Source organism: Meleagris gallopavo, chromosome 16 (genome assembly GCF_905368555.1).
Source record: "Meleagris gallopavo chromosome 16, MGAL_WU_HG_1.1, whole genome shotgun sequence".
Taxonomy (NCBI): Eukaryota; Metazoa; Chordata; class Aves; order Galliformes; family Phasianidae; genus Meleagris; species Meleagris gallopavo.
Window position 1 is genome coordinate 13,279,649 of NC_139419.1, and position 26,123 is coordinate 13,305,771.

The window sequence follows — 26,123 nt, forward strand, 5'->3', positions numbered from 1 at the left end:
CCAATGGGTCTCATCAGAGGCAGAATCGTGGCCTTTCCTAGCATTGATCACTTTAACTGCAAACGTTGAGTTTTCAGTTGTTAGAAGTCATTCCTGGCTTGAGTGCTCCTCAAAGTGGAGGAGGTGCTCCCAGATGCCCTGGGCCTCTGTCCTGTGTTACTGACCTCATCCTGCTGCACAGGACTTATCACAGATATGGCTTGCAACAAATCAGATCTGAGAGCGAGCCAGTTCGTGCCTTTGTGCCATGGTGCTTCTCCTCCTCCAGGAATTAAGGTGATCGGCGGCATCAAGGAGCTCACTGGAGAAGAATATGGAGTTTATGTCAAGAGGATCCTGCCAGGGGGTGTTGCTTATGCTGATGGTGAGTGAAATATGGAAGAGGGTGATTGGGAAAGCCAGAGGATGGTATATTCTATATGCTGCTTTGTTGGGCATTCTGGGTGTCTCCTTCTAGATTCTCCAGCAGCAGAGTTGGGTTTAGCAATGATAGTCACTGCAGTGAAGGAGGACAGCCTTGCCTTTGGGCTCTGCAGTCTTTATAGGATTGCTTTGTGTCTTTAAGCCAAGTTTCATCCCCACCACGTGAAGCTCACTCCACTTCTCTGCTTGCAGTGATTGCATGAGATTGCATACAGCAGTGGGATGACTTCCTCAGATCAGTGGGTATCAGGCAAAGGGTCTGCAGAGTTCACCTTTTAGGACTTAATCCAAGAAGACTTCTTGTTTTTCCCCCAGTGTTACAATATCATTTTTCCATCTAAAGCAGAACAATCAAGAACAGGTGGAGGTGCCACCTGTGGGCTTACCCTTGACCTTAAATTGAATTAAGCAAAAGTTTTATGTCACTTTTGCCTTTGTCTTTGTGCCTCCCTACAGCATAGGAGGCCTCTGATGTTGGCAGAGTTGTTCAGGGACGTGGTAGAAACTTCATCTAGGGATATCTTGAAAAACAGGTTGGATGAGCATCTCAGAGCGACCCATGCATATTTCATTCTGTCTCTGAGCAAAGGCAGGAGCAGCCCAACCTTTCCAAGTCCCTTCAAGCTGTATTTTCTGCAGTTTTTATCCATTAGTTTTCTCTTCTAGGGCGCCTGCAGCCAGGAGACCAGATCCTGGAGGTCAATGGAGATTCTCTAATTGGGGTTACCAGTGAGAGGTACCGTATCCAGACAGAAATCTTGCATTCCTCTTGGTTTTGTGTGGTTCTGTGAAGTGGTTTAGGCTGCAGGTTGCATGGAGGACAGCAGGGCATTGTTTTGCCTGTGCTCTGTTGCAGACAAAGGGATTCTGCACCCAGCACAGTTCCCAAGGGCCAACTTGGGAATCATCAAATGAGAAGTTTGTGTGTGAAAATAGACAAGTTTGTGAGCTTTGATGTATGGCTGGGTGAAAACAACGTAGCCCCACTCTGACCTGGCACTGACACATTTGGCTCTTGTCCTGCAGGGCTGTGGACATCCTGAGGACAGCATCAGCCACCAGCCACATGCGCCTTCTGATAGCCCGCGATGATGATGCCAGGTGAGGGGTGGCATCTTACACCAGGAAGGGTGATGGTGGCATTTGTTGACACCTGGAGAGCATTTGCAGGACTGGGCTTCGAGCCTGTGTTAAAGATAAAAGTGGCCAAGGGTCTTTGGCTGAGGGCAGTGTGGGCATGGGAAGGCTCCTCCAGCACTGCTGCGTGCTGTTGAGTTGCCTACAGCTTATGGCATCCTGCATAAGGCTCTGGGTGAAGATGTGCAAGGACAGTAGGAACTTCTCTTTCCTTTTCAGTTAGCTGCATTGAGTTTCGTTCACACTGCCTTCCCCGGAGGATTCCTCCCCGCCAAGAGAGGATGAGTTGTTTCTCCCCAAAACCTCTCCTTTTGAGGTTTTGCTTTCTTTAGAGGTAATTTGAGGCACTGAAAGGAGAAGGAAAGAGTTCAGTTTGGTCTTGGCTGGATGATGATGGTGGTGTCACAAGGGTAGGTCTGTGGAAAGCCAGTATGGGATGGGACGCTCACATCTGCAGGGGGATTTGGTGCAGTGTGCTGAAGCATCATCTCTTTTTGGCATATCTGGGACATTGAGGTGCACCAGGAACCACAGACATGAGTGGGGGGGAAGGCCAGGTGCTGTCATGGACTTTGTGCTGCAGGTTGCCTCATCACTTGCTCAATGCACCCATGTCCTGTTAGTGTCAGGGACTCTGGTTTCATTTCTTATCCATCAATAGCCGTGGAGCATCGCTCCCTTTGCTCAGTGGTGAGAGTGCTGTAATGACAGGGCTGAGAAGCATTATATTTTGGTGGAAGAAATATTTGGTATTAATGACAGACTACTATTTTTTATTGTGCTTTATAAGTGGAAATTGCATCCCAAATTACGACACAAAGCCTGAGTCCCTCAGTAGGTGCTGCAGAAGCTCTGGGTGAGGCCATGAGGTTGATATAAACAGGGATACTCAACTCTTCATTGATTTGTGTCTGCTCCGAGCTGCTCAGGCCCCTCGACCTCACCTCCTAATATCGTAAACTGCAGCAGATGGTTCTTAAAGCATCCCCACATGTGGCTCTGGCTGCAGCTGCAGCTCCTGTGAGGCAGTGCAGAGCCTGGCTGGGAGCAGGCAGACCTCCAGCACTGTGCCCAGCCTCCGTCTGCTCATCCGTTAAATCTGCAAAAGGTTACCCAGAGGGACAGGGAGGGAAGTAAGCAGTTTATTTATGGTTTTTTTTGGTAAAGATTTGCAGAGATTTCGCTTACATAATCATCTCACAGACGATGTATCTCCAGGATGAAGGGCTGTGGAGCAAGGAGGAAGGATTTTCCTCCTTCGTGCCTACTCTTTTTTTTTTTTTTTTTTTTTTTTTCCCCCCCTTACATCTGCTTTCATTTTTACACTGCCATGTCTGCTTTCTGGGACATGGGCTGAGCACCACCCTGCAGTTTTTCCTTGCAAACCCTCAGCATACAAGGTGCAGCGGGGGAGGAAAGGCGATGGCTCTGGGTTTGGAAGAAGATTCGCCCTGCCTGCCAATTTTCCTCATGACTCAGCTGAGTAGCATTTTGCTGTGGTTGCCCTTGGGTGAATTTGACTTATAAATGCTATTATTTGTCCCTGAAGTTAATTATAGGCCCCAATTACCTGTGCTGCTAATGGATCTCAGTCCTGGCATGTATAAGATGCGTGCTTTTGGCCTGGCACATCAGGCGTGCTGCAGAGAGCTGCAGTAATGCTAGGGCTCAGAGCAGAGCATTCAGATTTAGAGCTGGACACTCTGGAGGACTGTTGGATCTCATTTCATCTGTGCTCCTCTTTGGCTAATGAGGATAATTTTATTGCATACACGTAATCGTTGTTTATTCATCCTCAGCCTGAAAGTTACAATAGCTCCTTGTTTCCGTGGGCTGTGCTGATACCATCCTGGTCTTTCAGGTTTATTGCTGTGAGAAAGCCTTCCTGTGCTGCACCTCCTAGCACAGTGTAGCTGGTGTTTGATCATGCATGATGCATGTGGTCATCTTGTTGAGAATGGGCTGATATGTTAATCATGCCTTTCCATACACAGTGGTTGCAACATGCAGAGAGCAAATGCAAGGTGATCCCCTCACCCTGCAAGCTCCAGCTGTGGGTGAGGGGCAGCTCCTGTGACTGTTCTTATAGAATGGTTTGAGTTGAAGGAACCTTTCAAGTCCATCTGGTCCCACTGCATGTGATGAACAGGAACATCCATAGCTCCATCAGGTGCACAGAGCACATCCAGCCTGAAAACCTTCACTCCTGCAAGCCTGACATTCCAGACACTGTAGCTGCTCTTAGAGGAGGAGCACAGATTCTTTCACCCCAAAACCACGATGCACATGTGCCCATCACTGCTTTCCAGGCATGTGAGTGGCTCTGTGGATATGGAGCATCACCCACCTCAGAGCTGGAAATGCCACAGCTGCTGTGTGATGGGTGTGAGAAAATAGCCTTGCTGGCTGCTTGCATCATGGTTGCAGTGCTTTGGGTTTAGGGTTCCGCTGCCCTGCAGGCTTTATTTATTGAGATGCTATTAATGAGTGCAGTGTCCCAGGCTCCTCTTTCCCCAGCCTTGGTGCAGGGCTCAGGCTTCTAGACGCGGTGCTCTCACGTCACCTTTGATGTTGGACTCACCCTTTGTTCTCCCAGGAACAAAAGGGCAGGACAAAAAGGTATTATGAGATAAAACAACAATATTCTGCGGGAAGATTGACCCCTGCTGCTTAATCTGCTGCAAAGTCGACCACAGCTGGCTGCTGCTGCATCCCCATCATCCAACCCCACGCTGCAAGGCTGAGCTCTAGGTCCTGCACTGTCCCAGCTCAAAGAAAAAGATTTTTTTAAGTATTTGAGATGACTTTGAGGTATCTTAGCATCTGAAAGGACAAAGTGAGATGGATTTTTTTGGTGTATGCTTTTTTTTTTTTTTTTTAGCATTCCTCCAGTGCACTGGTTCAGTGACTGGGCTTCATCCACCCATTTGCAAATTCCGCATCATAGAATCATTTGAGTTGGAAAGACACTTTAAAGACCACCTGGTCCCACCCCCTGCATGAATGGAGATACCCACAGCTCATCAGTGCTCAGAGCCCACCCAGCCTGACCTTGTAGGTCTGCAGGGCTGAGGCAACATGTGCCAGTGCCCCTCTGCCCTTATTGTAAAGAACTTCTTTCTTATATCCAATCTAAATCTCCCCTTCTTTAGTTTGAAGCCATTTTCTCTTTTCCTCTCCCAGCAGACTGTCTGTCTCCTTTCTTACAGCCCCTTTAGACACTGAAGGGCCACTCTTGGTTCTCTCTGGAGCTCTCTTCTCCAGATTCTCTTCTTCAAATACAACACTGAGTAAAAGGCAGTGCATTGCTTGTTGCTGGGATAACCTTCGAGTTAATCATATCTTTATGCCTTCATGGAATTGCTGCTTGTAGTATTGACCAACAAAGCAGGAGCCATGAGGGCAGCGTGCGACGCCGGTTGTCACCTGTCCCTCCAGCGAGCGGCTGGGCTGGATGCCTCACTTTGTAGATGAACAAAACTCAAATAACATGAAAGAATGTCCCAGCCTTGCCTGCCCTTGCTCATAACAAAGGGTTTGACAGCACGGGCTGTTGATTGGGCTTGCATTGTTTGGCAGGGCTAAAGAACACAGGAGCTGCTGGACCAGTTGCATTTGCATTGACTAAGAATTTTGTAGCCATTGTTTTAAGTTCATAACCTGCCCCATGCTCTGCTGAATTATTATCTGGGGAAAATGTAACAATGGATGACCACAGAAATACCCAGCCCAAAACAAAAAGCCAGTTGCTGATGGCTAGGTAATCACTGGAAATAGCATGTTAGCTACTAGCAAGTTAGCCCTGCCATTACAGTAGGTCACAGAAGGATGACTCCATCCTTCACCACATGACTTACCAGTGAATGGGGACCTGAGTGCTCTGTGAAAATATAAGGTTTCTATTGGAAAATTGGGAAATTTCTGCTAAGGTAAGATCCATTCAAGGCTTATCCCAAGGAAAGCATGGGATGGGAAATCAACATCTCATTGCTGTAGGATCTATCCAAGCTATCCTTCAGCTTATTCAGTGCTTGGATGTGTTTTAGTGTTTAATACTGGAAGCTACCAGCTGGAGTAGCTTCACAGAAGCGAGGTTTTGGGATGGTTTACTGTTATGTAAATGGTGTTCCTTGGATATCTTTGTCAGGGCAGCAGTTTGCCTCTTCTTGGCAAGCCTGTACCCCAAAAGCTGAAAAGCTGCCCAAGCAGAATGGTCAATACATTTGGGTTCTGGTTAACCACGCAGCCACTCATCTTCCTCCTCTCTAAAACGTGGGGAGAAGCTGTGGTTTGCCATCAGGATGGTACCCGTTGTCTCCCCTAACCCCAGTGAGTGCCTATAGGATCTATCTAAGCTGTCCAACTTATTCAGTGCTCAGTGTCTTATTTCTATGAAGATACCACTTGAAATAGCTTTATGGGAAACAAGGTTTTGGAACAAACCAGTTGTCTTCTTTTAAGGTCATAGGTTTGGTTGATAGAGACGACAGTGCCAATGCAAAATATTTGGATTCATCGAGACGTTCCACTAAGCGTTCTGTGATACTTGGATTTAAAATTAGCATTAAAAGGAATGAATAAGGCATACATTTGATGGCAATAGGAGATAAGGCAGACACTGTGCTTTGATGTTAGTTAAAGAGCTGGTTGTTAATGGGAAGACTTAAATTACTGAGAGCACTTCCAACAAGATCCCAAGCAGCTGATGATTCACTCTTCGTTTTATATTGTTGACTCTAACCTGGCCAATAACACATAACATCTACCCCAGCAGAGCATGCCGATGACACAACGTCTGTCGGTGTGCAAGAGCAGGCTGCTCAGTGAGGAAACTGCTGCTGCAGTGGCTTTCCTGCAGGTTGTATCCTGGGCAGGACTGGCCGTCAGGTGTGAGAGCTGTCTGCTCATCGCTTGGCTTTTCATGTGGCTGTGCTGTCAGCCGGCCGCCTTCCCGTGGGGATTCCCTCCTGCCTTCAAAGCAGACACCTAACGCTGCCACTGCCGCAGAAGCACCAATTTCAGGGTCCTCCTCCTCTGACTGTAATGACACCCGGAAGAAATGAGTCAGCCTTGGGACTTTTCTCACTGTGTGAAGGTTGGCTTGGCTGGGAAGCCTTGGGTTATGAAGGGAGAGGATGGCACAGGAGCAGAGCAATGGCAGCTGCGTTGCCCAAAGAGCAGATGCAGCATGGATGGGTGCGTGAGGATGGCGCTTGACCCCAGCATCCCCTTTCTGTGCCTCCTCGTCCAAACGGATGTGAGAGGCTCACAGCAGCTCAAAGAAGGATTACAGAAATGATGCAAGAGCTGGTAAACGTGGCTAATGGTGGGTCTTAATAGCTTAAGAACTCAACGTGTTCTACTTGCTGAAAGGAAGGTCGTGAAGCAACACCTCTCATACATGAGCAGTCGTGGCTCAGCAAGGACCTACAGGTGTTGTCAAACTCAGCCTGGCAGCAAAGCATTAACAAAGGCAACCTCTTGAGATTGCAGGGTTTAGGTGTGAGAAATCTCTGCCTGCCCTTCAGTGCTGGAGGGAGCCAGCCCTGTGGGCATGGTAATAAGTCACTGCGTGAGGGCACTGCTGTCATACAGCGTGGTGGGAAACTGTTCTGAGCAGCAATTGCTGACCCATTCCATGTTTTGTTTTCCAGGAGGGAGTTCTCAGAGCTGCTGGAGAAGTTTGGCTCCCAGAGCAACACCGGCTCTGCACGGAGCTCGCCAGTCCTGCATGGCGGCAGTGAGTACTTGTGCCAGCAGCTCCATGGCTGCCCTTCATCCCTCTGCCAAGAGAGTTCTCTTTGTCTCAGAGTTATTTTGGATGTGTTCTAGTCTGATTTGGTTTGGGTGAAGGCTTGAAGGAAATGATGTCCCAGAGCACACAGGGCACAGCAGGTGTTGCCTGTGCAGAACGAAGCAGCAAGTCAGCACCTGCTTTGTAAATTTTGGGAGAATTGAGCTGGGGCCATAACAGCTTCCCAGATACCTGGACTCAACTAAAGTGCAGGTCCGGTAATCCCAGCAATACCTGTCACTTGCAAAGGGAAAGTGCTTAATGAGGGACAAGGTTAAACTAAGCCAGGTGCCATTATGCCAAGTCATATATGCATGGGGATAGATGTCTTTCTGGGTTGGCATTCCACAAGAAGGCTGGCAGCCCTTTCTATGTGGCAGACAGCGGGGTGACAGCCCCATGCTACACTTGTGCTGAGGATGCTGAATGCTTCCTCTCCACAAGCAATATGTCTTTCCTGTGTGGTTTCCCCCAGGAGCTTGGAAGCCAGCCACTACCAGCTGCTGGCAGTAGAGCAAAGCAGGAGGGTGGTATTGGTGAATTTTCATTCCCTGAACTGATTGTGACTTTGCTGTTCAGGTCGATACCTGGAAAGCACATCCTCAGGCTCCTCCTCGCGCTCCCAGAGCCCGCTGCTGCTGAGCCCAGCCAGCTCCCACGGCCCCTTCATCGGCAACCCGGCGCATGCACCCCACGCACAGTACGTACAGCCAGGCCCCAGGATGCCATGGTGTAGTGACCCACTCACCACTCTGATCTGCTCTCACAAGTCAGCAGGGCAAGGTGACCATGGAGCTTTTCATAGCATCATAGAATAGAATCATTTTGGTTGGAAAAGACTTGGTCATTGAGTCCAACCTTTAGCCTCGCACCGCCAGGTTTTCAAAGGCTCGGATGCACTGGTTTTCATGAGCAGCTGGTAGTAAATTGTTGGGATGTAGTCTCTTTAAGGAGACGTGTGTACAGTAAAAAGTGAGGAGCACCACACCACTTGCTGTCAGAAAGATGCCACCATATGTCTAACATTGTTTTAGTGGGAAAAACAGAACGTGACTACAGCGTTCAAAGAATGGCTTGTTCGTCCTTATGTCTTCTGTGCTATTGGATCACCACGATGTCTTACTGTTACAGTACTCATTCCTCAGTGTCCCCTAGCTGTCCTTATCACAACAACAGCTATCTTCTTCCTGGCAAACCTGTACCCAGAAGCTGAAAAGCTTCCCCAACAAAATGGTCAACATATTTGGGTCCTGGTTAACCACGCAACCACACATCTTCCTCCTCTCTGAAACATGGGGAGAGTTGTGGCTTCCCACCAACCACGAGGACGGTACCCATCACCTCCCCAAACCCCACTGAGCACCTCTGCGAGGCCACCAATGCCATCAGAAGGTGCCTGAAGAGCACATTTCCCATTGTCCTGCTCCTGGCACACCAACACGGCGCAACGAGAGCATTGAGCGCTGCCGTGAGCCGTGGCCAACTGCAGACACCTCGTCCTTTGGCCTCGGGAGCGTTTCCTGGAGTGTGTGTTTTCATGTGGTCATCTGGCCCTTTCATATTTCGCAGGGTCAGAGGTTTGGACAGGCAGAGCTTGTTTTTGGCAGAGTCTCCTCTCCAGGGTGCGTGGGGTTGCCCTTTGAGAGACGCGCAACACGAAGAGTGTCAGCAGTGCTGGAATTGGGACCTCTCGTCCCCAGGGCCCACAGCTCCTCTTCCTTTGACTCTGTAAACAAGTCGAGTTGCTGCTGCGGAGAATCAGGCTTTGCTGCAGAACCAGTAAATCCTCTTGCTAAATATCAGCTCTTTATTAGGGATTTGCAGAGCACAAATATTTGGCACCAGAGGTTTAAGCTGCTTGCACAGAGTGAGAGACCCTTTCAGAGGAGAGGCCAGCTCATCTCCTTGGCAGCTGGTTTGGATAAAGCAGGCATCTTCCCTCCTCAATTAACCCCCTCTGGGGGTTCTGCATTTCTTAGGAAAGTGATTTTTCATATTTTAAAGTGCATGGCACATTGAGGCATGGATTGCAGTTAGACCAGAGCACAGCAGCACACTATGGGGTTCCTAAGCACTCTTACTGTGTGGCTGTTATTGCTGTGAAGGTGTTTGAGAGCCTGACTCTCAGGGCATCTTGCAAGGCTTTGAGGCCAAACTTGGCTGAGATATCAAGTCAGCTGTAAGCTTCGCTTTAACTCCTGCTATGGATGTTTAGTAGTTAATTAATCTGTCTGGTAATTTAAGCTGGATTTTGAATGATAACCTCATTAATTCTTTGTGTGCTTTGGGCACAAGAGTGCCAAATCTTTGCTGGCTAAATCTTCAGTTTCTGCTGTCTTTAAAAGCACATTTCTTTAAATGAAAACAGGTATTCCCCACGTTCAGGATTAGGCAAGGCAATTATCTTCCCAACGATAAACAATGTCTGCTGAGAAACTGGAGTCTTCACCTCCTCCCTCCCACGTGGAGTGGATGGATGCCCCATCCCTGGAGGCATTCAAGGCCAGGCTGGGCAGCCTGGTCTGGTGGTTGGTGACCTGCACATAGCAGGGTATTGAAACTATATGATCATTGTGGCCCTTTTCAACCCAGGCCATTCTATGATTCTATGTTAAAGAGATGCAGAAGCAGAAAAGATCAGGAGAAGTTGGGAGGATGCGTAAAGAAAACCAGGCAGAGTTTGTCTAGAGACATGGGGAAATAAACCAGGTCTCCTTGAGTCACTTGCTAACCTCTCTCCCTTGCAGCTACTCCATTGAATCAGGAATCCAGAGCATTTCTATAGCAAAGTCCTCTGGCTTAGGGCTGACGGTCAGTGGTGGAGCCAACAGGCCTGATGGTCCCATGGTTTACGTCCAAGAACTTACACCAGATGGTGACTGCTACAAGGTAGGTCAGTGTAGGAACCCTCAGTGCCTTTGAATGGGGACTCCAAAAGCTCCAGCTGTTCTGAAACAGAGGGATGAATAATGCATTGCACGGACTAGTGGAGATTTGTATTGCAGGAGAAGGAGTTGGGCAGAGGAACGTTCTTTCCCAGTGCTCTTTCTCTTTGTTTAGGACGGTCGGCTCCGACCCGGTGACCAACTCATTGCTATCAACAGAGATTCTTTGGTGGGCAGCACACTGGAAGAGGCCAGAAAAATTATTGCAAAAGCCAAATTCAGGTAGGCATGCAGTACATCTCCTGTCATCATCACAGCGTAACAATCTAGGGGAGAAACACTTAATGTCCTGCCAACATTTGGCTTCAGGAAACAGGATGCTCTTTTTGTTTGAATGGCACTTCAAGGTGGCTGTGGTACAAAGAAATTTTGACAGCCTGGACCACCTAAAATGTAACACAGACCTTCCCAGTGCTCTGTCCTTGTGAATATCCCTCATCACTGTCCAACAGGGCTGCACTATAGGACTTAAGCCCAAACAAACAACCCAGCTGGTGGAGATCCCACTACACTGGTGTGGATTCCATTGGCTTAAGTGAGATTGCCCTGGAGAAAGAAACACGGGCACGAAAGTTCTACAAATTTCAGCCGTACTTTATTCATTCTTAAAATATTCTCTATTTGTTGTTCATTTCAGACATGAGGGAAACACAGAAGTGGCCTTTATTCCTGGAAGGGGACGGTTACATCCCGGACTGTCAGCTCATAACAGCATCCCATCACCACCACCGAAGGCTGTGGGAAATGGGCTGAGCTCCTGCAGACTGAAGGTCCACGTGAGGTCCCCAGAGGTAGGCTGAAAATTCAGGTCTGAGACCACAGACCGCAGTCCTGTGATCTTCCTTTGATCAAAAAAGCCCCTTTTTTTGGAACCTTATACTATGATTTCTGGACTGTGAACAGTCTGTAGCATTGGCTTACACGCCTCTGTTTTGCAATCAGGTATTTTAAAGCTGAAATATTGTGTCTTCTGTCTTGGGTTTGGGGCAAATGACAGGAGCTTTGTCTCCAGATCCTCCATCCAGACCTGTTTCAGGAGTCTCAGGTTTAAAAAACGACACTGCCTGGATAGCAACCTGCATCTCATTCCCCAGCAGCCATAGGGCTGGAAGGGATTACGAGAGTCGGTTTGATCTAGTTTCCTACCTAAGGCAGGAACAACTCTTTGTTCTTAAAGACCTCTGATGAAGATGAACCTCTAGCATTTCTAAGCAGCCATGTCTACTCCTTGCCAGCCTAATGATAAGACAGGCTCACGCTTCCTTGCTCTGTGCTGTGTTTGCAGAGGTGAGGGCTGGAGCTGTGCACAGTGATACAGGATTTAACCATGCAACCCCCGCGATAATTTAGGCCTGTGGCTGGGCTGTGTGCAGTTAGCATTCCTTTCCTGGATTGTTGCAATGCCTGGTGAATCGCCCGCCCTTTTCCACCTCAAATGCCATAAGAAAAGACTGGATGGTGTTTCCTTTTGTATGAGCATCATTCCTAAAAGGTTCTCTTTTCCGGACCCTGTGGAGACACAGACTTGCAAGAATGCCAAGCACTTGTTGCCTTTGGCTGCGCCAAGCTGCAGACTTGCTTATGAAAGCCAGCCTTAGCCTATATATACACAGCTGAGTAGTATGGAGAGATCCTTTATCATCCAGCTTGTGTAATTCTCTGTGTATGTGAAAACAAACTGCTGGCTGGGATTAAATTTCTCCTTTCCTCACTTTGTTGCTAAAAGATGGAACTCCTAATGAAGTCTCAGCTCAGCTGGGCTGTGGCTCCTTTCCCTTCATCCTCAGGCTGATACTTGAGAAAGGGTGGGCACGCATCTCTGCTTCCTGTCACACTCATTCTGAGTTATGTCTGGGGTGAGCACGGTCAGAATGAGGACCTCACCGGTGTTCCGAGCGCAGAGGCTTAAGGAAAACCCCTATGGAGAAAGCTCAGCAAGACAAACTCATCCTCAGTTTTCAACAACAATGAACTCAAGTTTTCTGTATCTGCAGATACTTTGGGATGGTTCAGGGACAGCTGGGTTGCTCTCTCCTGAGCTCCTCTGCTCTGTGTTTACACCACCAGAATTACGCTCAGCGATTTTCTATGCCTTCTTTGTCTTCTTTTTCTAGAGTAGACATGAAAACCATTTTCCTGTGCCTTCTTTGTCACCAGATATCTGCCCACCAGAGCTCACCGTCTCAGGTAAGAGTCCTGCTCCTCACTGGGTCTGTGTTGGCCCCAAGCACAGCTGTGGCTCCTCAGTGCTAAGGACAATGAGATTCTTTCCAGCAGCATTTATATTGCTGTAGTGGAATCTGATACTGTGATAATGACGCTCATCCCAGTAGGAGAGAGGGAAGGTGGTATACCCAGCAGGTATTTGTTTGCCCATGTTGATTTATCCATAGTAGCAAAAGTCTTTACTAAGAGGTTTGGAGGAGCGCTGTCTCCTACAGGCAATAGAAGACAGTGCTTGTCCCATGCGTTTGTTTGCAGCAGCACATATAGTTGTACTGCAGATGGCAGTTCCAGGCATTGCGCAGGCATTAAGGTTGCTCTCAGGTGTTCAAATCAAAGTTGCTTCTAGATGAGATTGTCAGGTTTCTCTTATGTCCAAGCTTTATTTTTGCTTACTTTGTCATGCTCCCCATGCTCTGAGCCCACTGTGAGCTGGTAACCTGGTGGCACAGCCCTATGCTGTCCCCAGGGGGCTGGCAGTGGGGGACTGAGCTCAGATCCCCATGCAGCTTCACCTTTGCATAAAGGAATCGCAGGAAAGCTCAATTACACCCATGATTCGGGGCATGGGGAGATTACTTTCAGCAACATCCCATATATTCTTGTGGTACAGAGGTTACTTCTGCCTGGAAAAGTGGGCTTTGTTACTGTGGCAGTGAGTCCCCAGCAGGCACAGTCTTGGTTTCAGGGAGGCTTTTGTGTGGCCACAACCAGCAGGCATTGCTTTTGGTGATGGGGAGAAAACCCCCCCAGGCCATGGAGGCAATCCAGCAAAATAGCAATGACCTAATTGCTTCCTGCCTTAGCTGGGGGATTTTATTGCACACGTTTGCTTCATGCCGAGTGCTGGGAAGGCTTTGTGTTGGTGTTGTCACCCATGAAAGCAGACAAGTGGCTTTGAAAGAACAGCAAGCCATGCTTAGAGCCCAGGACAGGACTGCCTGGAGGTGGGAGACCAGCAGACGCCCTGGATTTCCGCATGTCCAGAGCTGAGAGCAGAGCCTTGCTGAGCTAATCCTGATCAGCCACGCTCAGAGGTAACAGCTCTGCCCTTGAACTTGGGGAGTGAAGTGCAGGTGGCCAATCCAGCAGCCCCATGTGTTACATCTTCTTGCTTCCCAGCTGCTGCCATTAGCAGAGCAGATGAATCCTGGGATTAGGATGAGACGTGTGCCTGTTGGGCATCACTGGAGGGCTGGGCCAGAGATGGGAGCCCAGGCTGTAAAGCAGATCTCAGGCAGGAAAAAAGAATTGGTCCTTGGGAGAATCCTGTGCTGCTGGCATGATGAGGGATTGCCAGTGCTGTAGGGTGAGCAGAGCCACCCTGAGCTTCTCCCAGGGTTAACTGTGGGGTTTCCCCCAGGGATGAAGGAGCACAAGTGCCGTGGCAGTGTTATCTGGGCCCTGTATCACTATGGTGTTTTGGGGATGGCACCTGCAGGGAGCAGCCAGCTGTCAGCAGAGGGTTCTCCCCATCTTGAGATAGCTCCGACCTGCACAGCTGCTGCCCTTTCTCCTCTCACAGGAATGTTTCAGCTGCAGTGCATGCAGCTCCCACCCCAACATCCTGCCTGGGCAGCCTGGGAAAGGAGCCCAAGGCTTTTTGCAGTCTTGGGGAGAGAAGAAGTCTTGCACTGGTATTTTTCCACACTGCTTAATCTCATGAGAGTCGTGAAAAGCCAAGACTTCCCATCATAGAGCTTTGCTCATTAGCTTTTGGTTTTGCTTAATCAATTAGCATAGACAAGATCCAGGTAGATTTATTTCTTCTTTAAAACATATCACCACAATTACAGACCCCAGGAATCTAAAAACTTATGGCTGGAAATTTCCTCAGTGGCATTTTGGCAGTCTGTGGTCCTCAGGTGGAACATCCCATTTTAAACCATGAGGAAGCCCACATTTAGTATGGGTTTGCCATTCCCCCAGTGTCTTGGATAACATTTAACAAATCCTGCTCTTCAGTTATGTTCTGCTGCATGCACATTCTACTTTATATAACCTGAATGGTGCTTCACAGGCACTTCTTTCCTCTACCCAAGCCCTCTTCCATTAACATTTCCCCTTGGTGTTTCAGCACCCTGCTCAGCCCCCAACCTGAGAGCAGCCACGGGCTCCAAACCCAAAGTAGCACTGGATCCCCACATTCGCCTCAAGGATGGCAAGCTGGAGCTGGTGAGTGCATGGTCCCAAAGTGACATCTCCTCCCCATCCTCCTGGGCTGCTCTGTGCAGAAAAACACCCATGGATGTGCCACCAGTCCCTCCCTGTGCTGAATACTCCTTAAGGGTGGGTGGTGGTCTGCACGCAGCCTGGGATGCTGCTGCAGGAATCTGGCCCTGAGCTGAGAGCAGACACAGCAAAACCTGGTGCTGAACTAGGAATGGCTTGAGAGCTTTCCATTTTGCATTGATATTGCATTTGGGCATGGGAGGGCTGCACCAGGTGTTAGCATTGAGGTCACTGTGTCACTTGCTTTCCAGAGGGATTAAAAATGGCAAAACTGAGTAGAAATGGTCAGAGGGAATCAGCCTGGCTGTTTGCACAGAATAAAGCTACTGTGCCTGATCAGTGCTCTAAGCAGCACACACCATCCTGTACAAAGCAGGGGCTGCTGCAGCCTTAGTCCCCTCTGCTCTCACCTGAACCACCCAGGGACAGCAACAGCCCATCACACAGAGCTCAAAGTGCTGATTTCCACGGTGCCATTGCGCTGCTCACGTGCTACAATTAATTAATCTGATCATTACTGAAGATTCTGGAAAAGCCCTGCATCTCGACTCTTCAGTTGAGTTTGCTGGAGGTTGTGTCCAGCTTTAGGAGCTGCAAAGGGAGAGCAGGGAGCGCTGAGCATCCCAGCTGCCTGCCAAGAGGGGCTGGAAGAACTTTGGTTCTTCTTGGCCCCCTCCCAATGCTGCAGGCAACCCCAAAGCCCCCAGCAATGCCTTCCCTCGGCTGTACAGTGTCTGTCGTGGAGGCCGTGCTCCCCGCTCTGGTTTTGGGGTGCGTGTGCCTCTTTCCTCCCTCTGGGCTCTGCTGTTTTAGGAGCAGCGCGGGGCTCCGGCGAACGTCTGCTGCCACCGCCCGGCAGCGCGGGGCTCCTGCCCGCACACGGGCTGCTGAGTTCTCCTAAACCTGCAGTTCTCCTCCTCTCCCTTCTTCTCTTCTAGCCCCTATCCTATCCTCTGCCCTCCATCCCCTGCCCTATCCCCTATTCTCTCTCCCATCCCATCCTCTATCCTATCCATTATCCTCTATCCTCTATGCTGTCCTATTCTAAGCTCTATCTCTTCCTATCCTCTATCCTATCCCCTATTCTCTTCCCATCCCATTCCATCCTAACCCTTATCCTTTGTCCTCTGTTCTGTCCTATCCTATTCTCTATCTTACCATCTGTCCTACCCTCTACCCCCTATCTTCTCTCCCAACCCATCCCTTTCTATCTATCCCATTCCATACTCTATCCTCTCCCCTATCCACTCCCCCATCCTCTCCCCTATCCCCTTTTCCTCTATCCCATCCTATCCTCTATCCCACCTCCTGTTCTGCAAGACAGGGATTTAGGATTGCCCCTTCCTTGCCTATAAACCAGACTCTGCAATGTGAGGAGCTTGGGCGCTTGGCATTCCCTTCCAGAATCCATTGCTGGGAGAGGTGGCTGCTGTAGCTCTGGTAGGGGTGCACACTGTGCACACCAGGACACTGTGGGGGCACCCACGAGGAGTGTGGGACCTTTCAGCTGGAGACAAGGGTGCAGCTTTAACTTCAATCCCAGCTCATTCCCAGCTTCTCAATTGAGCTGGAATTTGTCTTTTAAAGCCTTTTAGTTGTTGCCTCTGGCACCAAAGTGGTGTTTGCACAGGTTTAGCCACCTCTGTGCAGTGCCCAGGGCTTGGGTTGATAAATATCTGCAGGAGCATCCTCATAATGAGAGCAATAGGTGCAGTGAAGAGGGAAAGTATTTGAATGTCTCCTGTTGCCTCAGGAAATATGCTGTGAATAGTTTTTATCCTCTCAATCCCAAGCACGGTTCAGGCTGCAAGAGAGAGAGCTCTAAGCATTTAATAAAGCTCCTGCCCATTTAATAGCTGCAAATCTGTTTGCCATCTGCATAAAATGTTCTTGGAGAGCGGTGAATGTATCTCCTGGAACGGGCACTGCTGTATAGCTGTAGGAAAGGAGAGATTGGAAATCCAGTCCAACCCTGCTCCTGCAGCAGCTGATGCCTGGAGCCACTTCCAGGAGAAACCCAGCACTGTGTTCTCCCAGCACATGCTTGAAACCATTCTTTCCATTTAGTATTTTTCCATTAAGTGCTTGTTGCTCCTGAGGCAGGTTCTGCAGTACCTCGGCCTGGAGGTGACCGAGGAGAAGAAGAGGCAGCTGCGGCAGAGCCTGACCACGGACTCGCAGGGGACAGTGGCCTATGGAGGTGAGCAGGCAGCTCCCCGTGGGCTTTAGCATCTGTGCGGCCTTGGTGATGGCTGAGAGAGGAGAGAAACAGCTGTTGGAAGGCAGCAGGCTGGGCAGAAACACTCATTTGAGCCCTGATGTAGCCTGAAAGCAGTTATAATAAGTAGCAGACACCAAGGGTGCCTCCTCCCCACTGCACCTGACTGCAGAGCAAATCTTGATGTTCACACCCATCAATATGATGCTTCTCCAAAGTGCTGAAGCCATCAATCTGGATTGCATTGCTTAGGCCAGAGGAGCACCAGCAGGCATGTGGATGATGTGGGGCAGGGAAATGCTGCTTTGGGTTCAAATGTTTGGAACTCTGAGAGCCACGGTGTTCTAATAGATGATTCTGAATTATAATTATAAATATATATATTTAGGATATGTATTTTTATAAGTGTCTCTAAACCCGCTCTTGGCAGCCAATGGGTTCCCCCCAAGCTCTTGCATTTCTCTCCTGCCTTTTTCCCTCAGATCTCCTCCAAGCACTCAGGGATGTGATGCAGGACGAGCTGGATGAGGCTGGCCTGGACTCCAGCTCTGTGCTCTTCACACAGCATGAGGTGGCCAGCCTGCTGGATACGTCAGCGTTCCACTCCCCGGTCAGTGCCTGTTCTTCCTGAGGAGCTGATGTTGTGAGGCTGTGCAGGGGTGGCTGTGGAAGATTTAAGTCAGGTATTAGGAGGATATTCTTGGCCTAGAGGGTGGTGAGGTGCTGGCACTGCTGACCAGAAAGCTGTGGGTGCCCCATTCCTGAAGGTGTCCATGGCCATGAATGGGGCTCTGAGCAGCCTAATCTATGGGGGTGAACCTGCCCATGGCAGGGGATGGGGCTGGATGGGCTGTGAGGTCCTTTCCAACCCAAACCATACCGTGGTTCTTTAGCATGGAAAAGAGAAGGCTCTGGGGAGACCTCATTGTGGCCTTCCAATATTTGAAGGGAGCGTATAAACAGGAGGGGGAACGGCTGTTTACATGGGTGGTAGCGATAGGACAAGGGGGAATGGTTTTAAACCAAGGCAGGGGAGGTTTAGGTTGGATATTAGGAGGAAGTTTTCCACCCAGAGGGTGGTGAGGCACTGGAACAGGTTGCCCAATGAGGCTGTGGATGCCCCATTCCTGCAGGCATCCAAGGCCAGGCTGGATGTGGCTCTGGGCAGCCTGGGCTGCTGGTTGGCGACCTGCACACAGCAGGGGATTGGGACTGGATGAGCATTGTGCTCCTTTGCAACCCAGGCCGTTCTAGGATTCTGTGATCAGATTCCATAAAACTGTGTAGCATGCTCATCTCTTTTAATAAAGAAACAACAGCTCCTATGGGGTGATGTGAAAGCAGCAGCCTGTGTCAGTCACAGTGATGCAGAAGGAAAACTAGCCTTAATTAATCCATTCCAACTAATTTTGCTTGGCTCAAAATGAAAATTTACTGTAGAACAGCTACTCTGTGTCTGTCGGGGATCAGAGACTCAAATGCTGGGATGGAGGGGAAGCCTTCAGTTGAATTATTTAGTGTTCCTTTTGATCTTCTTCCTACAAATGCCATCTCCTTTTCCAAATTAGTTTGATTTATAGCTATTCTAGGGGTGGAAAGCAATACACCTGCAACACAACTCGCTGGTTTTGACTGAGTGGTGCCTAAAGCTGCCTGTCCTCTGCCCTCTGCCTGCAGACCCTTGACTCGCTCAGCTGTAACGGCAGTGAGGAGATGGAGCAGCTGCAGCTGGAGATGACCGACCTGCGGCAAGAAGTCCGAAGGCTGAAGGTGGGACCTCTCCTCCATATAGACCCCAGACAGGATCTCCTCTCCCTCTCCTCAAAGACCAGAATCCCTTTTAGAGGATGTCCTATCGCTTGCTGCTTCTAATCTGGTTAAAATATTTCCCTTAGTCTCTCCTGAAGGAGGTGGAGAACAGTAAGAAGTCAATGGAAGATGAGCTCCAGAGGCTGAACCAGGTGAGTGAAGAGCTGGCTCATTGGATGTGGCACAGAATGTTGATTTTGATTTTTATTTTTTATTCTTTCTTTTTAACATAAGCACCCCCAGGTTGTCCCTGACCCAGAAAGGGGATGCAGTGTATTCACGTTGCTTCTGACTGCTTCCAGAAAGCCCTGGGCTTCCTTTCGGAGAACCGGACGCTGCACAGCAAGCTGCAGATGGCCGAGGTGGTGCAGAGACAGGCACACAGCGCAGAGCAGGACTACGAGGAAGTGATCCACTTGCTGGAAGCTGAAATTGCAGAACTGAAGATGCAGCTGGCAGGGAAGAAGGCAAAACACGTCTCTGAGATAGAGGTAATGAAACTCCTGAGCCTGGGAATACAGACGCACACAGACAGGACTGAACAACACTCCTGATCCTTCTCTGGAGGTTCCACCCCCTCCTTATAAAGGAGAAAATCATGGTAGCATATACATTACTTGCTGTATTCTACAAGGCTGTATTCTACGCTGCCTTTGGCTGTGCACTGTTATCTGTACAGTTCCCACTGTCCATTCCAAGAGAACTGTGGCTTCCTCTTTATAGCAAATGCCATAAGCTGGCATTTCCAAAAGCTGGGGCTGAAGTGTCCTCATCACCTTTCTCTCCTGGACAGGAGGACATCCTGGAGCTGAAAAGACAGCTGTCCCTGGCTGACGGCCAGCTACGGAAATCCGAAGTCTCACGGAAGCGCCTGGAGATCTGCAATAGGAAACTGCTCCTGTTTGTGCAGGTGATGTGCTGAGCTGCCACCAGCACTGCTGGCATCACTGTGGCCTCTTCCCTTATGAGGGATTTTGCAAGTCCAACTAATTTCCTGGACCATAAGCGAGAGGTTGTTTTTATTCCTTCTGCTTCTAACAAGGCGCTGCCTGTTGGCTAGGAGAAGCTGAGCAGTGAGCTCAGAGATGCTCATGTCCCCACAAGCTATGTAATGGCGTGGGGCAGATGATGGAGCCTGGCCCAGCACACATGTCCCCTGGTGCTGCACGTGATAGTCAGAATCATTTTGCATTTTGGCCTTCCCTTTGTAAAACACATTGGTTGCTTCTATGCACAGCAAGCATGAATTTGAGGAGTAGTTTTACTCTTCCAGAGCTTCTTTTTAATTGTCTGCTCTTCCACTTCATTGCCTGTGGTGGGAATACAGGCTTGTGTAGCTAGTAAGCCAGCCAGCATGGGAAGCATTAGGACTTCCAAATGCTACAACTAGCAATAATTTGTCCCAGGAGCTCTTGAAATCAACAGGAAACAGTGGAGAGAAAGGAAGTGAATGGTTTTAAACTGAAACAGGGGAGGTTTAGGTTGGATATGAGGAGGAAGTTTTTCCCCCAGAGGGTGGTGAGGCACTGGAACAGGTTGCCCAAGGAGGCTGTGGATGCCCCATCCCTGCAGGCATCCAAGGCCAGGCTGGATGTGGCTCTGGGCAGCCTGGGCTGCTGGTTGGGGACCTGCACACAGCAGGGGGTTGAAACTACGTGGTCATTGTGCTCCTTTTCAACCCAGACCATTCTAGGATTCTGTGAATTTAAACACGTCTGGATGCGCAGCACCAGGCGCTGGGCTGCGTGAAGTTTCAGGCTGGACTTTGCAAGTGGGTTTGGCTTGGACCAAGGGACAAAAATCACAGGATTTTATTTCCAGGGCCAAAACATCTCCTTGTTATACATCCCTCAGTAGTATTTGAGCATTTGTTAACCACAGGGAGAAATTACACGTGTAGGTATACCATCCAGAAAGCAGGGATTGTTTGGTAGCAATGATCATGGGCCTGCTGAAATGTAGCCTGCCAAACCACTCTTTGGAAGAGTATCTTTATGTTGTGTTCAGTATACTTTATCTGCTGGCATTAAAATGCATAATTTAGATGTGTCTGTGTATTTGCATGGGCTGTGAATGTTGCCTGTGCTGCAAAAGGCCTTGAGATAGTTGCTTCAAGGGCAATGAATAAGCAGAAGCTGATTACTGTCATATTAAATCTGATCAGCAGCAGAAGCCCATGGGGTTTGTTCTCGGGAATTATTTTCCCTACAAGTCTGAAACCTTTTATTTTGTTTTGTTTTTGTTTTACGGCAGAATGTTCACAAGGTCCTGAGCACACACGGTCACTTACAGGATGAGAAAAGGTAGGAGATGGCTTCTGGGAACTGCAAACCCAGGAACATTTCATTTTCTGACCTTTCTCAGGGGAAGGTGATTCGCACAGAACCGACCTACGCTGTCACTTTGGGAAGGAAACCATTGGGAAATGGTGCTGTGGGGGCTGCAGATGAGTTGGTACTTTAGGGGCAGCTGGCCTCTGTTTTTTGGGGAAATGAGTAGGTGAAGCACTCCAGTGGTTAAGATGCTCCTGTTAGCACGGCCCCTTAGCGAGTTGTTTGAATGAAGCAGAGTTGTGACTCACCTGCTTTTCCTAATATAAATCACTCTTTGGCTTTAGGGCCATGTACTTCTCTATCAGCAGCTATGGAAGCTGATAGAGTGAGTGGAAGCAAAGAGCAAACATGACTCTCAACTTCAGGAATGGTTGCAGAAAGGAAGGTCGGGGCTCCTCTAACCCTTGTATCAGAATTCTGTTATGGGAAGTCTGGTCGTGTTTTGCTTTCTTTTGTTTTAAATCAATTCACCTGTTTAAAGGTCACGATCCTGTTGGCAGTAACAGCCCCTTAAAGAAAGCTGATTTGTAAGAGTGATGTTAAGGGGAAACAATTCTTTAAAACGGCGAGGTTTTCAAGATGGTTATTTCTATGGTAATGAAGGAAAAAAAGGTTTTGAGGAATTCTAAACAAAATGGAAATTCTGAAAAAGTGCTTTGGTAATGTATCTTAAATCTCTATCTGTAACAATACAAGTAAATCTGAAAGAGTCTCCTGTAATGTAATGCTGAGATGGAGGGGCAGTCCCCTCTGAATGCAGTCATGTAGAGTATCCTTCAGAAGAAGCTGGCCAGGGCTGTCAATGATTGTTCCATGATAGAAGTATTGATGGCACTTTCCGTATTTGTAAGAGTCAACAGTGAAACAGAAGAGGATAAAACAGACGCAGTCTCAGATACATCTCTTCCATCTTCAGATCTTGTTGACCTTTTGCTATCAGAGGCTAAGGAGCTGCTAGCACCAATGCTCTCCAACAAGGACGGTAAGCACTCAGCTGACTGGAAAAACCCAAATCCAAGCAAGTCTCAGTGATGTTAATTGTTAGCATTAATTACTTTCCACCACTCTCCATACTTGTTTGCTGTACCAGCTAAGTCTCCCTTGAATGTTCCTGATTCTTTCATGCTAACTGAGATGTAATTGCCCTCTATATACCCATATGACTTGTAGATGGATCTGGCAATTAGGCTTGTGGTCTAAAGAGTCAAAGAGTGTGGCTTGTGCCCAGGACCAGAGGAAAGGTACTCATCCTGCAAAGAAACTGGGAGTAAGGAGGATGGTTTCATAGAATCATAGTAATGCTCTGAAAGGAACTACTTGAGATGAGCAGTCAAATCTCCTGTTCCAGGAAGGACCAACACACTAGACCAGATCTGCAGTGCTTTTAGCCAACTGCATCTTGAACACCTCCAAAAACGGAGGTCTGCAGGCTCTCTGGAGAACGTCTTCCCGAGCTGCGTTGTGCTCTATGCAGAAAAAGATTTTCTTAATGTCTAGTCTGAACTCCCCGAGGTGCAATCTCCGGCTGTTGCCCCCAGTTGTGTTGTCTGCCACTGCCAACAAGAGTTTGGCTTCAGTGTCTTCGTAATTACCCTTGAAGTAGGAGCGAGTGCTGTGGGATTGCTTTTCAGCCTCCTCTTTGCCAGGCTAAATAAGTTCATCTCCCTCAGCCCTCCTTGAGCTCCCCTTGCAGGTTCTGAGCCCCAGGGCTGCCTTTGCTGAATTTTATCCAGCTTCTCAGCAGCTTTGAACTGGGAACCAAAACCTTCATTCACCATCCTGGCATGACTGCAGCATGCTGAGTAGAGGGGAAGAGTAATCTCCCTGTTTCCTTGGCATACAAGTCTGGCAACCCAGGCTCCCTTCCACTCTCATGGCTGCAAAAGGGAGAAAATCAGTCACCAAGCATCTGAATTAACTTTCCAGCCTGAGGTTCTCAGCTGTGATCCATAGATGCTTCTTGGCAGCAGTTATTTGACCCTACTTGTCTCTTTCCATGCAAAAGAAGAGCTTCTAATCCCGTTGTCATGATCAGGTGAGCACACAGCCCCAAATGTGTGCCCACTCCTTACTCTTTGGTGCCATTCACCAACTGGGCACTGCCACAGCCTTTCCTGCACTGCACTCCAGCATTGCCTCCTCTCAGAGCGCAGGATGCAAGGAAAATAATGGTAGCCTTTGAAAAGCACTCCTAATAGATGAGCGTGTCAGCATTTCCAGAGTGCCTGCGTCAGTTATGAGTGTGTTATCATGATGTAGCAGTGTTACTTATATTGGGCATCCTTTCTAACCCTTTGCTTATTCTTGGTTTTACACTTGCAGCTTCGCCGTGTGACAAGGACCAGTGCCTGCCTGCTGAAGGGCTCCCAAACTACAAGGAGTAGGTGTCAAAATCTATCTTGCTGTGTACGTTTTACATCAGAACTCCTATTTTTTTCAAATTTTTTCCTTGATAACTTGGAACCAGATCATCTGACAGAGGCCTTCATGTGGTCATAAGAGAGAAGGAAGTCCTCTCCTAGACACCAAGAGCCTTCTCACCCAGCAGAGCGAAGTCTGGGGTGAATTCCTGGATCTTTCTTTTTTTTTTTTTTTTTTTTTTCCTAAAATGCACTTTTTCCTTCAGGCCAGGTGGAAAATCATGGCTCTGTGGCATTTTTTTAGACCACTGTGAGCTCTGAGCATGGGAAAAATCCTCACTGAATGCATGAAACTGTTATGTCACGGAATTATTGTTTGCTGAAGTTCCAGCCAAGAATCATAGGACGAGTGTGGCTCTGTTTGGATCTTCAGTGTTCTAAGAGTTTCCCTGAAACCTCTGAAGTGAATTACATCTAACAGAGCCACGTCCTGAAGATATCTGCTGAAAGAGCATGTTTTTGAGACCTGAATGTCTGTGACAACTGTATTAATTGATCACCTTAAGTGAACCTTAGAGTCTGCCAGCATGGAGGCAGTTAGGTACAAAGCAGGCATTTGCAATCCACAGTTTTGAGGTTAGGAAAATCATTTTCAGGCAAAACAGCTAGCCAGCACAATGTGAGATCCACGGCCTCCTCTTTTCTCTAGTCAGTAGCAAGTCACAGTATCACAGAATCATGTGTTGGAAAAGACCTCTGAGATCATGAAGTCCAACCCATCCCACCACGCCCAATAATTGAGTCCTTCAATGTGCCACAACCCCACAGCTCTTGAACATCTCAAGGTATGGTGACCCCACCACCTCCCTGGGCAGCCTGTGCCAATGCCTCACCACTCTTTCAGAGAGAAATTTTGTCCTAATATCCAACCTGAATCTCTCCTCACACAACATAGGGCCACCGCCTCTCATCCTCAAGTCTTCGTCTTACCTTCTGTATCCTTTACCCGAGTTACAAAAACCACTTTTTCGTTTCAGCCATCTCCATCAGAAGACCACGTGGCCTCCTCCAAGCCAGAACAAGGGTGACCAGCCGCAGTCACCGAGCCCAACCAAGGAGCTGCCTGCAAAGCCAACATAAAACCTCCCATAAGCAGCTCACGCTCAGAACTGCGACCGCTCATAGTGCAGCTGCTGTGCTGGGAGATGGCAAGGACACAAAGCAAGAGCTTCAGCTTCCAGGCAGCCCAGAGAGAGAAATAAGCTTTCTAAAGTGAGACTGATTCCTCCTGACTGCTACCCAAGACTTTTTCAGCAACCTCCCCTGCGCGTCTACCTCTGAGCTATTGTACAAGGCTATCTGCTCTTGGTTTTGCAGCTTTATAGGAAAACTATTCTCAAGAGGTTACACAAGCCTGGATTTCACTGGCAGCCTTTTAGAGCTTGGATCCTGTGTAGTAAGAGGAGCACGGACTTATTCAAGGGACTCAGATTCCTTTTGGTATTTCATATACGAAAAACCAAAGCACATTTAGTGGCTGTCATCAATGCAGCTTAATCCGTAGCGTGCTAGCTTCTTGGGATAGGTACTTCTCTTTTTATTCTTTTTGTATAGCTTATCTCAGCTGCGATGCTTGAAACAGAAGCAGCGTCCCAGCAAGCTGCTGGGGATGTCTGCGTGCAACTGGTGCCCGCGTGCTGCTGAGCACTGAGTGCTCTCTGCAGAGCCCAGACATAGCAAACACACCTCAATAACAGCCTGCAGAATCACCTGGGAGCTGGATCTGTGTGGTGCAAGCTTGTACGTGGTTAGCAATGGACGTGGTAGAGGTCTGAGGTGAACACTGGCAAATAAAATGAATGCACTGCTCAGCAGGTGCTGGCTTTCTGAGCAGGGTTATGCTTGCAGTCACTGTGCCCTGGTCTCTGGGACAAATATCTTGCTCCACTCCATTTTAACTCCCATACTTTGGCAGCTCACAGCAAGATACACACAGGAGTGGCAGGCAAACGGGATGCATTCTAGTTGTTACACCGCGTTACAGTTACTTTAGCTTTCCTTTGTGTGGGTTCAGGGCATCCTTTATAGCTTACAGTACAGGCCTAGGAAAAATCATGATGATAACTAATACCTACTGTACTCACAGATATCGCTGCACTGCTAAGACAACGAACTGCGTGCTGGAATTCCTCAGATAAAGAACCAGTCTGAAATTTCAACTGAATTTACTTTCATAGCTTGTGACTTTTTTGAATACAACTCTCAGAATGTAAATTAAAAGACTTCTTTTAAAAGGAAACGTTGTTCTTTGGACCACTCACAAGAATACAGCCAGGAAGGAGGTGCTTTTAAACAGCATTTGTCTTGCTGGGGTGTGCCGTGCTTCACAGCTTGCTCCCTAGCGCTCCTGTTTCAGGAGCAGTTACTGGTGTTTCTTGTGGGTTCAGCCCTAGGGCTTGGTTCCCATCTCATGTTACACAGGCAGGGGAAAGCTGCAATAAGACAGTTAAGATGTGCACAGAGCCAAACCCAGTCTCGCCAGTTTGGTCTGCCCTGTGTCTGGGAAAGCACCTCCTGTCCCCACGGGGTTTGTGTGGCAGATCCCAATCTGCTCATAGCAGCATGTCTTCAGAAGCGTTGAGCTGCAGG

At 48.5% G+C, this 26,123-nt stretch overlaps 1 protein-coding gene across 2 annotated transcripts in view; it reads left to right on the plus strand.

Annotated features, from left to right (window-relative positions):
- The window catches only part of LOC100548106 (syntaxin-binding protein 4-like), a 37,091-nt gene extending 11,318 nt beyond the window's left edge, over window positions 1-25,773 (plus strand). For both annotated transcript variants that reach the window (XM_019620657.2, XM_085237513.1), the window contains exons 3-22: window positions 269-364; window positions 1,090-1,159; window positions 1,450-1,524; window positions 7,215-7,300; window positions 7,934-8,054; window positions 10,102-10,243; window positions 10,415-10,521; window positions 10,937-11,090; window positions 12,414-12,486; window positions 14,600-14,697; window positions 16,858-16,954; window positions 17,455-17,582; window positions 18,650-18,742; window positions 18,868-18,933; window positions 19,084-19,272; window positions 19,575-19,691; window positions 21,035-21,084; window positions 21,966-22,096; window positions 23,437-23,494; window positions 24,512-25,773. In XM_019620657.2, coding sequence (XP_019476202.2) covers window positions 269-364; window positions 1,090-1,159; window positions 1,450-1,524; window positions 7,215-7,300; window positions 7,934-8,054; window positions 10,102-10,243; window positions 10,415-10,521; window positions 10,937-11,090; window positions 12,414-12,486; window positions 14,600-14,697; window positions 16,858-16,954; window positions 17,455-17,582; window positions 18,650-18,742; window positions 18,868-18,933; window positions 19,084-19,272; window positions 19,575-19,691; window positions 21,035-21,084; window positions 21,966-22,096; window positions 23,437-23,494; window positions 24,512-24,614 — 2,054 coding nt within the window. In that variant the 3' untranslated portion in view covers window positions 24,615-25,773. The remainder of the gene's footprint in view (window positions 1-268; window positions 365-1,089; window positions 1,160-1,449; window positions 1,525-7,214; window positions 7,301-7,933; window positions 8,055-10,101; window positions 10,244-10,414; window positions 10,522-10,936; window positions 11,091-12,413; window positions 12,487-14,599; window positions 14,698-16,857; window positions 16,955-17,454; window positions 17,583-18,649; window positions 18,743-18,867; window positions 18,934-19,083; window positions 19,273-19,574; window positions 19,692-21,034; window positions 21,085-21,965; window positions 22,097-23,436; window positions 23,495-24,511) is intronic.
- Window positions 25,774-26,123: the final 350 nt, after the last annotated feature.